This window comes from Meles meles, chromosome 4 (genome assembly GCF_922984935.1).
Source record: "Meles meles chromosome 4, mMelMel3.1 paternal haplotype, whole genome shotgun sequence".
In the NCBI taxonomy this organism is placed as follows: Eukaryota; Metazoa; Chordata; class Mammalia; order Carnivora; family Mustelidae; genus Meles; species Meles meles.
The window spans coordinates 31,087,067-31,100,601 of NC_060069.1; the positions used below are offsets into that span (position 1 = coordinate 31,087,067).

The window sequence follows — 13,535 nt, forward strand, 5'->3', positions numbered from 1 at the left end:
AAAACAAAAATGCTGATGAAAGAAATTGAGGATGACACAAACAAATGGAAAGATATTCTATGCTTGTAGATTAGAAGGCTTAAAATTGTTTAAATGTCCATACTACCCAAAGCAATCTACAGATTCAATGCAATCCCTACAAAAATACCAGCAACATTTTTCACCAAGCTAGAACAAATTACACTAAAATTTGTATGGAACCACAAAAGACCCTGAATAATCAAAGCAATCTTAAGAAAAGAAGAACAAAGCTGGAGGAAGCATAGTTCCAGATTTTAAGATACACTTCAAGGCTGTAATAATCAAAACAGTATGGTACTGGCACAAAAATAGACACATAAGTCAGAATAGACTTATGAATAGAACAGAATAGAGAGACCAGAAACAAACTCATATAGTGAATTAATCTATGACGAAGGAAGCAAGAATATGTAATGGGTAAAGAACAATGTCTTCAATAAATGGTTCTGGGAAAATTGGATAACTGCATGTAAAAGAATGAAACTGAACCACTTTCTAATGCCATATACAAAAAGAAACTAAAAATGAATTAAAGACCTAAGTGTGAAATCTGAAACCATAAACATTCTAGAAGAGAACACAGGTAGTAATTTCTCTGACATTGGCTGTTTGGGTTTTTTGTTGTTGTTAAATTTTAAGAGTTTTCCATATATTCTGATTAATCCCTTATCAGACATATGATATATAGATATGTTTCCCCATTCTGTGGATTGCCTTTTTACTCCATTGAAAGTATCTTTTGATGCACATAATTTTAAAATTTTCATGAAGTCCAATTTATCTATTTTTTCTTTTGTTATCTATGCCTTTGGTGTTATATGAAAGAGATCATTGCCAGATCTAGTGTTGTGAAGTTTTGCTCTATGTTTTCTTCTGAGTTTTGTTGTTTTAGAGCTTACATTTATGTCTTTGATGTATTTTGAGCTATTTTTTGTGTATGATGTTAGGAATTTAACTTTATTCTTTTGCATGTGGATATTCAGTGTCCTAGCACCATTGTTGAAAAGACTGTCCTAGGGCTGAATATTTTTGGTCTATACTGGTAGTGGTGAAAATTCAAATCCCACACTGTCATTAAGGCAGGCCTGGATTCACAGATTGTCAGGAAAGATTGGGTTTTTACCCATAGGCCAGACTAAGACAGTTTCCTTCCTGTCTTCCACTGCCTATTGACAGATTATGTTTTCTTCTTCACCCTTTCATTGGCAGCACTTAAGAAGGAGTCTCGGATTCATGTGGAGCCTTGGCATAAGCCCACAGACTTTTCCTCATGACTCCCTTGTAGTTATTAAGGCCCAAGATTCTAGTTTTTACAGAAATTAGCTCTTAGGCCAAGAGTGGCTTCAGGATAATTTACTACTCTTTGATCACTGTTGATTTCAGAACCCGGGGATCTTCCTTACTTTTGTGCAAATTTAGCTGTACATTTTAAAAGAATTCTGTTCTAATTTACCCAGCATTTCTAGATATTTTACTTCCTCCTAAAATTTCCAGAAATGAAAATTCTTGTTCATATATCTTTTTGTTCTTGCTCAATAATGAAAACATTTAAAGCTCTCTAGGTTTTGTTTGTTTGTTTGTTTGTTTGTTTTCATAAGAATGGATCTGGAAAATTTTATGAAATTTTATTAATAATGATATATGCCTTAATTCATTTATCTAGGAGAATTTTAATTGCTATTTGGTGAGATTTTTGTTTAAATTTTTGTTACTAATATCTATTTTTCTTGCATTGTGACTTGATTTATGCAACCTAAAATATACTCAATTTTTTTGAAGATATGGTGGATGTTTGCAAAGAGTGTGTAATCTTTGTTCATATTCTAAAAACTAATATGTAGCTGATAAAAGTTACATTTTCTCCTTTCTTTAATTTAAATCTTATTTCAGCCCTCCTATAGAGAGTCCCGTCTCTTTTGCTTCCAGTTGGAATTTTAGGAGTTGTTGATAGAATGTAATATAACTTTGAAACTACTTCTGAAAGTTCAGATCTTGTTTCCAAAAAAACTGTTGATAATAATTAGCTCTCATCTTCTCCATATACTTAGGTGGTGAAGACATTTTTATGACAGAAGAACAGAAGAAATACTATAATGCAATGAAAAAATTAGGATCCAAAAAACCTCAAAAGCCCATTCCAAGACCTCTGGTGAGAGCAATCGATTCATTCTAAATACATAGATCCATTAAGTGGTCTTGAGCTCAGATGTTTGCAGTGCTGTTCTTTATTCTTTAAGTTTACAGACACTATCTAAGAAGTCAACAAAGATTCAGATACACCAGTGTCTGGCTCAAGTCCTTAGGAAAATTAGACATTTGAATTCAATAACAAGAACTTGAGCAACAACTTTCATTTGCTTTCTAGTGAGCACACAATAGGTGCTTAGTATATACTCATTGTAATGATGTAAACTTACTAGTTTGTTTTAACTAAATTTTTTTCTTATTTTTAAAGTCCTACAGTATAGTTAACATACAGTAGAATATTAGTTTCAGGTGTACAATGTAGTGATTCAGCACTTCCATACATAACCCAGTACTCATCATGACAGGTGCACTCCTCAACCCCCCCCCCCCCAACCACCTCCCTTCTGGTAACCATCAATTCTCTATAGTTAAGAGTCTGTCTCTTGGTTTGCCTCTCTCTCCACCCACTTTGTTCATTTGTTTTTTTCTTAAATTCCGTATATGAGTGAAATCATATGCCATTTGCCTTTCTCTGACTTATTTCACTTAGCATTATTCTCTCTAGCTCCATCCACGTCATTGCATATGGCAAAATATCATTTTTTATGATTGAATAATATTCCATCTTATAATCTACTACAGCTTCTGTACCCATTCATCAACTGATGGACACTTGGGCCTTTTCCATAACTTGGCTATTGTAGGTAATGCTGATATATATATCGCAGTGAATATATCCCTCTGGATTAGTATTTTTGTATTATTTGGGTAAATACCCAGTAGTGTGACTGTTGGATCTTAAGGTAGTTCTATTTTTGAGTTTTTAGGAAACTCCATACTGTTTTCCACCGGTTTGCATTCCCACCAACAGTACATGAGTGGTCCTTTTTCTCCACATTGTCACCTACACCCGTTGTTTCTTAAGTTGTTGATTTTAGCCATTCTGACAGGTGTGAGGTGATATCTCATTGTAGTTTTGACTAAATATTGACCAATTTAAAATGTATTTATAATATCTTTTACCAACTTTTCTGGTGTGAAGTCTTAAGTCGTGCATACTGGCTTCCACTTCACCAGTATTTATGATAAAATTTCTATATCAGGAGTTGACCCAAAAAAGGGTCAGATAGTAAACTTTGCAGGCTTTGAAGGACACATGGTCTCTGCTGCCACTGTTCAGCTCTGCCACGTAACACAAAAGCAGCCACAGATAGTACAGAACAAATGTGCATGGCTGTGTTCTGGTGCCACTTGATTTATAGACACTAAAACTTGGATTTCTTTAATTTTCACGTGTCAAAATTTTATTTTCCTTTTGAGTTTTTTCCCCAGACATTAAAAAATGTAAAACCCATTTTGAGCTCACAGATTATACAAAAAACCAGTAGTGGGCCAGATCTGGCCTACAGGATATAGTTGGCTGACCCTTACTCTCAATGAATCTTGCTTATCAAGTACTCCAAAGCTGCTTTGTGTTTGCGGTCTAATTGAAGAGCTGGAACTTGATCACATCAGATTATAAAGTAATACACTAGGCATAGTTGGTAGCTCTGACAAGTAATTTTGAAGGTTTTCAAGGCAGGAAGGGTCAGTGGGGAAGTTCGGGAAAGCAGTATGGAAGAGGAGCTTGATATCCAAAGCATGTATAGGATTTAGAGATTTTCATTTGAACATGAGACCCCAAATTATCAAAGGTATGTTTAGTCTACTGCTATTCCCATGACTCAGAAAAGTGCCTAAAGTGTATTCTCAGTAATTATTAGTTGAATGAAAGAGTATGTTTTAGGGTACACACAGAGTCCATCCCACTAGGATTGAATATTTGTGTTGCAGTAAAAATATCTGGGAATGTTAGGACCAAGTGTTTAGAATTTAAACAATGAAGAATTTTTTTACCAAGAGGTTAATGATACAATTATATTTGGAGCACTCTTATTTGAATTTGAGCCAACAAAAAGACAAAGAGAATTTTTATTTACATGTGCATGCTGTGCAACCACTGACTCAATACCAGTTGGTCCGAGATTTTAAATTAACTAAAAGCATCATAAGACACAATAGGTTCCCACATATTTACCCACTTATTTCATAATATGAACCAAACAAGGCATCACATAGCCAAAGAGAAGTTGCAATGACATAACTGCAGCTTCTAGGCCTCTCCCCCGCCCTGGGCACGCTAAGCTGCAAGAGATGAGCTTCATGTGGGCAAAGACTACTTTACCCAAAGCAAGCCTCCAACTCCATGCTTTAACTGTCTCCTGGCATGTTCATCACATGGTTCATCTGGGAATAGGTGTCATGCTGTAGCCCTCCCTGTGTAGCTACAGCTTACCAGTCAGGGCTTCACAGGGAGGCATTCCCACAAGCAGGTATCATCTCCCCAGTTAATGCATCACATTTACCTTAACTTCTATATTCCAGGGAACAGTGTTGCATGAGATAAATGAGCTAAGACTTTTAAATCAGCGGTTAGCCCTTACCTCACAACCTTACCTCCCCACAGACTTTTTTTAATCTCTAAAATCTAAATATGATTTTTGACCTCTGGAAAAAATGAATAGCAATTGCATGGGGACAGAGGGAATCTAGCTGTTCTAACCGGAGCAGTGATGTATTTTATTTTTAACAGTAGAGGAAGGGATCTGGAACCATTTCTGATTCTTTCTGAACCATCCACACAGGGGGGCTTCATTACTGATTTAAAAAAGATACTGGGTAGGATTCACTGTACATTCTCTTTTTTTACATTTTTTACATTTACATTTTACATTTACATTTATTTACATTTTATTATGTAATGTTATTTTTTATATTATGTTATGTTAGTCACCATACAGTATATCACTAGTTTTTGATGTAGTGTTCCAAGATTCATTGCTCACTGTACATTCTAAAGTGATACCCAATGTTTTTTGATCTCTATCAGTTTAGGGAACTTGTACTCTTGATCTCCTCTGTTTCTCTAAATATGAAACTATTAGGCCTAGGCTTACTCTTCCTCACTGTTATTCTTGCCACTCACTGTGATTTCCTGGAGAGCACCCTTAAAAGTATCTTTTCTTCAGGTCCTTTCTGACTTCCTAGATGCATTCTCACACAGCAAATGCAATTGACTTGCAAGTTTCTTCTCCAGATTCCTCGATAAAAGTTTTAATGATTGTGGGACAAAATCTGAAAAACACAAACTTAAATGTAGTATCCCTCCAGTGCTGACCCTGCCCTCTCTCATTGCTTTTGCTCTCACTGACTGATACCGTCCTTTCTCATGGTTTTAATTCATGTCGGTATTGGTGCCATTGAACTCCACATCTGCATTCCAGCTCTGCACCTGAGCTCCAAACCCATACCTTTACCTGCCCAAGGCCCTCAGATTCCCCACTGGCCCCTCAAACTCAGTGTTCTCAGGGCAGATCTTAATCGTGTCCCTCCAAAATGCCTCATTCTCTGTTCTCTTGAAAGGCCCTACCAACCAGAAACCTCAGGCCATCATTTTCCCATAGCCACCTCCCTTCAAACAGTCTCTGACTTCTGCATCTATTTCCATATTAGCTCTTAAATCTAAATGTTTACATCTCTCTCTACTATTATCACCACAAACCAACATCATCTTTTGCCTGATTACCATTACAGATATCTGGGGTTCTAAAAGTGATTCTCAGGAGTTTAGGCATTTTCTAAATAGGGTATGTATATTTTGATTAGAGGATAATATAATATAAAATACCTTAACGTATATGTACATTGTAAAACAATCAATTAATAGTCAAGAATGCCATACAATATTAGTGTCTGAATTTGTGTTTAAGAATAATTTTCCGCTAAGTAAGTGAAGTAGTGCTTCATAGCTGTTAAATTATAGAAAATACAGTGAGACGACCGAGTCATTTCACTGTACATGGTAGATTAGGCATGCGAATTTGAGCTACAGCCTGTACCAGAGCAATTAACATATACTTACTTTGTGAGCAGTATGACTATCTATGTACCAACCAATATGTAAGTTCACCATCAATAATAAAATGAAATAATCAATTTTTCTGTTTTTAGTAATCATTACATCACAGTCCCATTTATCTAGCCTTATTTTCAAATGAACAGGATTTAGAAAATTGGCATTTAAGAACTGCTTGAATACAGAGTTTTGGTTAAGTATACTTAGGCCTCATTATTCTGAATTAACAAATGGAGACTTGGGGATGTTAATTCCATTTTGTCCAGCATAATTATGTGAGTAGGAATTCTCAGCATTAATATTATTGAAGCTCAAATAAACAGATGAAATATAGAAACCGAAGTTCATCTTATTATTAAATCCAACACGAGCTATTTTATTTCAGCAAAACATCATCCATCATATCAAAGTTATGTCATTACCAAACATTTTTTTTGTTTTAAAATGGAATTAAAGCTATAAGCCTACAAATTCAAAACACTTATGTAACTGAATTTAAATGAAAATGTAAATACAAGAACTTCTTGTTGTTTAAAAAGGGTATGCATTTTTCAAGAAACTGCTTCAATTGAAAGAGAGGACAAATTCTGTTGTATGTGCCTTTTTTATGTATGTGATTTCATTCTGACAATGCAAAATGATCTAAGATTCCTGTTTTCTTTTCCCTCTCAGAATAAATGCCAGGGTCTCGTGTTTGATGTAGTCACAAGCCAGGTCTTTGACATCATCATCATCATCCTCATTTTGCTCAACATGCTTTGCATGATGGCTGAATCAGATGACCAGTCTATGGCCACGAAAATCATCCTTGAACGTCTCAACCTGGCCTTTGTGGTCATCTTTACAATTGAGTGTCTCATCAAAATCTTTGCTTTGAGGCAATACTACTTCACCATTGGCTGGAATTTATTTGATTGTGTGATCGTGGTTCTTTCTATTGTTAGTAAGTAATATCAGAAGCCTGAGGGGCTTTAATCTGAGAGCTAGAAGTAAATCTTATCATTTGGAAGTATGTCCAAACTATCCACAAAGCAACAAATTAGGTTTAATGTGGTTTCTGAAAAAAAAAAAAGAAAAAAGAAAAAGACAGGTGTACTGATGCCATTCTCTACTGGGAAGTTGCTAGGAGATACAGAGCAATTTTCATTCCTTTGACTGTTTACATAACTGAAGTAGCAAGTTAAATAACTGTGTGGATCCATTTATTCAATGGAGATAGACGAAATTAAGATGACCTTAAAGTGTCTATGGGGATATCTGGGATATCCATAACTGAGTCAGAGTTCTACATTTCTTGTGCAACTATAAGCTCTCATGAGCGTCTTTAGTCTTAAGGATTTGGTAGTTAGTTCCCATGGTTTTCCTTAGTTCAGAATCTATGCGGCCATCATACCATAGTGATTGCACCCCTGTGGCACTGCTAGGCCTCCTTTCACCTCTTCTGTAGGACCTCCAGGCCCAGCCTAGACTGGGCTTCCAAGAGTGTGTCATGAGGACAAGCAGTGCTTTCTCTTTATTCTGTGTCCCATGCTAACTTAAACCACAACATGAACTATGCTTGTCTCAACTGCTTGGACCCCATTCACCAACCAGTCTTACTCCATAATCACTATATTTTTCTTAACATAGGCAGGATTAACTATAAGATTTGTGGAAGAAGAATAGAGAAAAAAAGGGTTGTTTCCATTTACGTTTTTATAACACACACACTCACACACTCCCAACTTTGAAATTAAATTCTTCATGGCTAAACCATAAGAGTTTACACTCTGGGTTTTTGCAGTTTGCTTTTTTTTTTTTTTTTTAATAATTGTGTGCAACCACTCAGGGGCCATTCTCATAGTTCAGAAAGCAATGGAAGGGAAAAAAAAGCAATGGAGACAATGAAAACTGATTTCACAAGTGGAAGCTTTTGTAGTATTTCAGAAAGGGTGTGATGAACAGATATGTGAGATCAAAATATTTTGTTCCTATCACTACAGCAGCAATGCAGGTGTTTCCAAGAACAAAGAAAATGGTACAGCTCATAGTCTGTTCTGGTTTCTAAGCCATGAATTTGATATAGATAAAGTTTAGCAATAGATCCTTCCACACGACTCCCGTGAAACAGATTGTTAAACTTTCTCAGTCAATTCTAATTTCAAGTCCTGGTGAAACTGACAGCAGTATTAAGGTCAGAAAATGATGGTAGAATGACTCTGGCACAGCCCTCTGAGAACTTGAAGAACCCCTTCCTTCAATATGCAGAGAGCAGCTCATTTATTCAACCACTTACTGAACTCCTTCCAGGCAGTGCCAGCCATCATGCAGGTTGTGGAAATATTTCTTATTTCTATCCTTTGAACAACTACTAGGCAATTGCAGTTACACAGCAGAGCACTGTATAGCATTTTGCTCCAGTGGGTGAGAAAATCCACCCTTGAGCCAAGTCCTACTCACTGACGTGAGCAGCATTTTATATGCCTTTGCCCATAGATCCGCCACCCAACGCTAAGCCTCTACACTTTCCCAAGCTCTTTACTAAGCTTTTAGAGAAATACAAAATGAGTGTGAGTCAAAGTGAATCCTTCTCTAGGAGTTAACGATGTAGTTTAAGTGTTAAGACTTACTTAACTTAAAGAGTCAGAAAAAGATAGAGAAATTAACTGCACACCAAATCCCATGGTACACAGAAAAACTGAGCGCAGATAACATAGATTACTGTGGGTTCCATTAGTCAAAGAAATACCTGTGAAGGAGGTAGCCTTAAAGGGTGGACCTCCTCCAAGTGTTGTTAAGTTGGAACTGAATAAATTCCACACCTCACTAGTGTTGGCTGCCCAATTAACATGTGAATTCGACTTCATGGGCACAGTTGGACAGTTGGTGAAATAGATTATGAATTAGTTCTCTTTAGTCATTAGATGATAACCAGCAATTCTGGCTGCGCTTCTCCCATAATGCCTTTGAGGACCCCCTTACCCCCACCCAGAGGAAGAGCAAGGCCATGTCTACACAAGACAGACATGTTCCAGCCATTCTATAATATTTGGGCCAATATGTGAATTGTTTCAATCTTTTATCACTTGCTTACAGAATAGGCAATGAGAGAACAGGATGACATCTTAGGTCAAATATTTAGCTGTTTGCAGAAACCTCTGCTGGAGATCCTATTTTTGGAGGTGTCTACAACAGTAAGGAAAGTATCTCCAACTTAGTCCCTTAAGCTTTCTGAGTGGACCTCAGGAGTCCTTCCTTGGGATGAGCATATTGACAAATATGAGAGCTCTGAGGCAGCTTCCACATAGAGTTGAGCATCCCCAAAACACCATCTCCCTCCAGCCCTGCCCTGTCCTTGTCTATAGCAAGCTGTGTTCAAATTCCCCTATACAAATAAAAACCTCCCTTTTTAAGGGAGCATTCCCTTAAATGCCTAGTGAATGCCTAGTGGCATTCACCACTAGGGTACTCGGTGACTCCGATGGCCTGGACAGCATGAAAGTGATGATGGAGGAGAAGTTCATGGAAGCCAACCCTTCCAAGAAGTTATATGAACCCATAGTCACCTCCCTTTTTAAGGAGTTTTGGGGTTAGACATTCCACAGTTTCCACTGACAGGTCAGGCTCAAGCCAACCATCAATCAGTGTTAGAAGTTTCTCCTTACGCTAACCTGAAGAACTGTATAGTTAGTTTATCTGATTTCCATTCTTTGTATCCAGTAAATATGGAAAACTATTACATTTGTTATCCCATGAGTGACTTTCAATTCCCAACACAGATAACACACTTCAAGTGTATGAAATAGGTCACAAAATAGCCTTTCATAAATGGCATTTTCTTTCCTTTCCTTGGGTGTCTTCAATATTATAGACTTCCTATTTTATCCGAAGTCCCATCTAAAGTTGTATGGTGCTTGGAAATTATTTTCTAAGTTAAGGCACAGATAGACATTTTCCCTGATATTGATAAAGAAAGTTCTTAATTTGTGCGGCACATAGATTACAAAGTACTGATTAAAAATTGGTCCCAGTAAGAGTTCAAGGCAGGAGAGCCAGGCTGGATCTGAAAGCAGGGTGTCTACTGGAAATTAATTGCTCTATCTCCTTCTCCTAAGGTGCAATGATTTCTGCCTTGGAGAACCAGCAGCACATTCCTTTTCCTCCAACACTCTTCAGGATTGTCCGCTTGGCTCGGATTGGTCGGATCCTGAGACTTGTTCGGGCAGCACGAGGAATTAGGACTCTCCTTTTTGCTCTGATGATGTCTCTTCCTTCTCTGTTCAACATTGGTCTTCTACTTTTTCTGGTTATGTTTATTTATGCCATTTTTGGTATGAGCTATTTTTGCAGAGTGAAGGAGGAACATGGAATTGATGACATATTCAACTTTAAAACTTTTGTTGGCAGCATACTGTGTCTCTTCCAGATCACCACCTCAGCAGGCTGGGATGCCCTCCTCAAGCCCATGCTGCAGTCAAACGATTCAGGAAACCCCAACTTAGACAACCGTTACTTCCCTGCCATAGCCATCACCTACTTTGTCAGTTACATCATCATCTCCTTTCTCATTGTTGTCAACATGTACATTGCTGTGATTTTAGAGAACTTCAACATAGCCACTGAAGAAAGTGAGGACCCTTTGGGTGAAGATGACTTTGAGATATTCTATGAAGTCTGGGAAAAGTTTGACCCAGAAGCAACACAGTTCATCAAATATTCTGCCCTTTCGGACTTTGCCGATGCCCTTCCTGAGCCTTTGCGGGTGGCAAAACCCAATAAATTTCAGTTTCTCATGATGGACTTGCCCATGGTGAGTGGAGATCGTCTCCACTGCCTGGATATACTCTTCGCATTCACCACTAGGGTACTCGGTGACTCCGATGGCCTGGACAGCATGAAAGTGATGATGGAGGAGAAGTTCATGGAAGCCAACCCTTCCAAGAAGTTATATGAACCCATAGTCACCACCACCAAGAGGAAGGAAGAGGAAAGATGTGCTGCCGTTATTCAAAAGGCCTTTCGAAAATACAGGCTGAAGATGTCCATGAGTGCCTTGGGAGAGAGGCCCTGTTCACCACTCCACACACTCTGCAATGGAGACCTGTCCATCTCTGGGGCTGAGGGCAAGGTCCACTATGACTAAGCCCCTACTTCCACTCCTACCTCACAGCTTCATCACCTGGCCTCTGGCATCTGAGCTCCAGGGGTCCACAGCTCAGTGTGTGAATAAGCAGTCGACTCCCCAAACTGGCCATCCCATTTTTTTCTGCCTAAAAGAAGTGGTATTTCAAATGTTTATTTCAAACAGGTCTTACAGGGATAGAAAATAAGGCTGCCTCACTATGAATCATTGGTACCGTTTTAGCAAGGAGAAAGACACCAGAAGGGCTATAGAGGACACACCAATGTTAGGATTGAAACACAGTTCAAATCACATTAAAAAAAAAAAAGAAACAAAAAACATGTTAAAAATTTAAATAGTGTTTTTCCATATTGTTTCTGGCTATATTGTTTAATACCTTTGTTCGATGTTTTCCCCAATGCACATATGTGGCTTATCACATATAACTCTCTTGCATGATGAGTAAAAATTCAAAACCTGCTAATAAATAAATAGCTTATTACAGATATTTGTACCAACATTAGTATTTTGGGTATATTTCAAACAAAAGACATGATCTTGGCTTGGTCATTTATCACCCTTTCACCAGCTACAATCTCCGTTATATACATTTGGAAAAAAATAAATAAATGAGACTTTCAGTTTATATTTTCATTCAGATGCTACATTCATTCAGATGTATTTCATGCAGACGGTACCTTTCTTTCAAAAAATCTTCTTTGGTGGCTGCATAAGTAGCCATTCAAAAGTGGTGCTTTGCTTGGAATTAAGATGGGAGCCCTCGTATGCTGGTAAGTGTGTAACAACTGGCTCTTCGGAAAAAAAAAAAGTGCCACGATTTGTAACATGCATCGATTTCTATGGTGAATACTCCCATCAGGACCGAGTTCAGGCTACCACCATGATATTCCTGAATGTGAAGTTGGGAAGAGATGCCCAATTAGTTCAATTAGTGAGCTGGCCCTAGCTGGCTCCAAGCACACCATGGGCTGGAACCAGTAAGAAAGCCTCACTTAAAAGATCTGTGGTGGCCACCTTGGACTGAGAGAGCACCTCTTAGCTACACCTGGACCTTGTGGTTGGCGAGCCAGAGAATGTACTGGTTAGCCAGCGATCTTAGCTTGATGACCCCTGTATTGAATTCTGGATGAATGTCTGTGTGAAATGCAGTCCAGAGAACAACCCAGGCCTATCAAAAGACCTAGGACTTCCCTAAAAACTGAGATGCCCAGAGTCCAAACAAGACATCCGGCCTGGCAAGAGGCTGCACTGGGGGTGGAGAACCTACATCGTGATAATTGTAGTGTGGAGGAAAACCCTGTGCGAACCAGTCCTGCAGATAGGCTGGAGGGGCCGGCATGCCATCAGGAGCCCAACGTCTGAGCTCTGAGCCACTGAGCCTCTGACCTGCTCCTCTTTGCTCAGCACTGGGTGCTCTGGTGCACTGAACTGGTGATTATTTTCAGTGTGTATTCATGTCCAGTCCAGGATTTGAATTTTTATGAGTTTTGTAGGCAGCATTATGCTCTGGAGCATTGGCAAAATAGCAATACTGTCATTATCTAATCATACTCAATACCTAATTTTTACTTGTGGTTGCTGTGCATTGGGCACTGGCTGAGCATTTGTCGTGAATAATCTCGGTTGTACCTCACAGTAACCCAGTGAACATGCGGTCACTCACCTGGTGGAGCCTGAGACTTTGTGCCATGCTGGGGAAGAGGAATGGGTGGTCCCAGAGCCAAGAAACCTTTGAGACAGGGCCATAGGGGCTCTCCAGCAGGGCTGCAAGGGCCTTGTAAAAATCACCAGTTCCAAAGTCACGACCAGTTCCACCTGAGGCACTTTGGATGACTGATGAGTTCCCAGAAGATGCCTCTGATTATGAACACTGGATGTTTTACAGATGCCTACCAAGTTTTCTAAGCAAAGCGGCTGGCCATCATTCCAGTAGGGATACCTTCCAGCTGGAGGCAGGGGAGGCTCTGGAAGGATATGGTCTTGCCCATCCCAGGTTACAGTTTAGGGGCCCGGTGTGACCTGTTCTGTGCAGAAGCTTCGTCTCTCCCATACACACCTGTGCATCCCCAGATGGTCCCCTTTGCTGAGACTGGGCTCCCGATGCCAGCTCTCAGGGAGAGCACAGGATCCGCTTAGCTTTAGCAAGAAACTGAGCCACACTTCCTTCACTAGATGGCAGCAAATGCTCAGCATGCTCTTCTCTGAGTACTGCACAGCATCTGCGTGTGAGCCTGGCCCTCAAAGAGTCAG

At 39.0% G+C, this 13,535-nt stretch overlaps 1 protein-coding gene across 2 annotated transcripts in view; it reads left to right on the forward strand.

The window, feature by feature from the left end:
- Positions 1-11,820, forward strand: part of SCN11A (sodium voltage-gated channel alpha subunit 11) — a 96,199-nt gene extending 84,379 nt beyond the window's left edge. For both annotated transcript variants that reach the window (XM_046003934.1, XM_046003935.1), the window contains exons 25-27: positions 2,066-2,170; positions 6,836-7,106; positions 10,258-11,820. In XM_046003934.1, coding sequence (XP_045859890.1) covers positions 2,066-2,170; positions 6,836-7,106; positions 10,258-11,285 — 1,404 coding nt within the window. In that variant the 3' untranslated portion in view covers positions 11,286-11,820. The remainder of the gene's footprint in view (positions 1-2,065; positions 2,171-6,835; positions 7,107-10,257) is intronic.
- Positions 11,821-13,535: the final 1,715 nt, after the last annotated feature.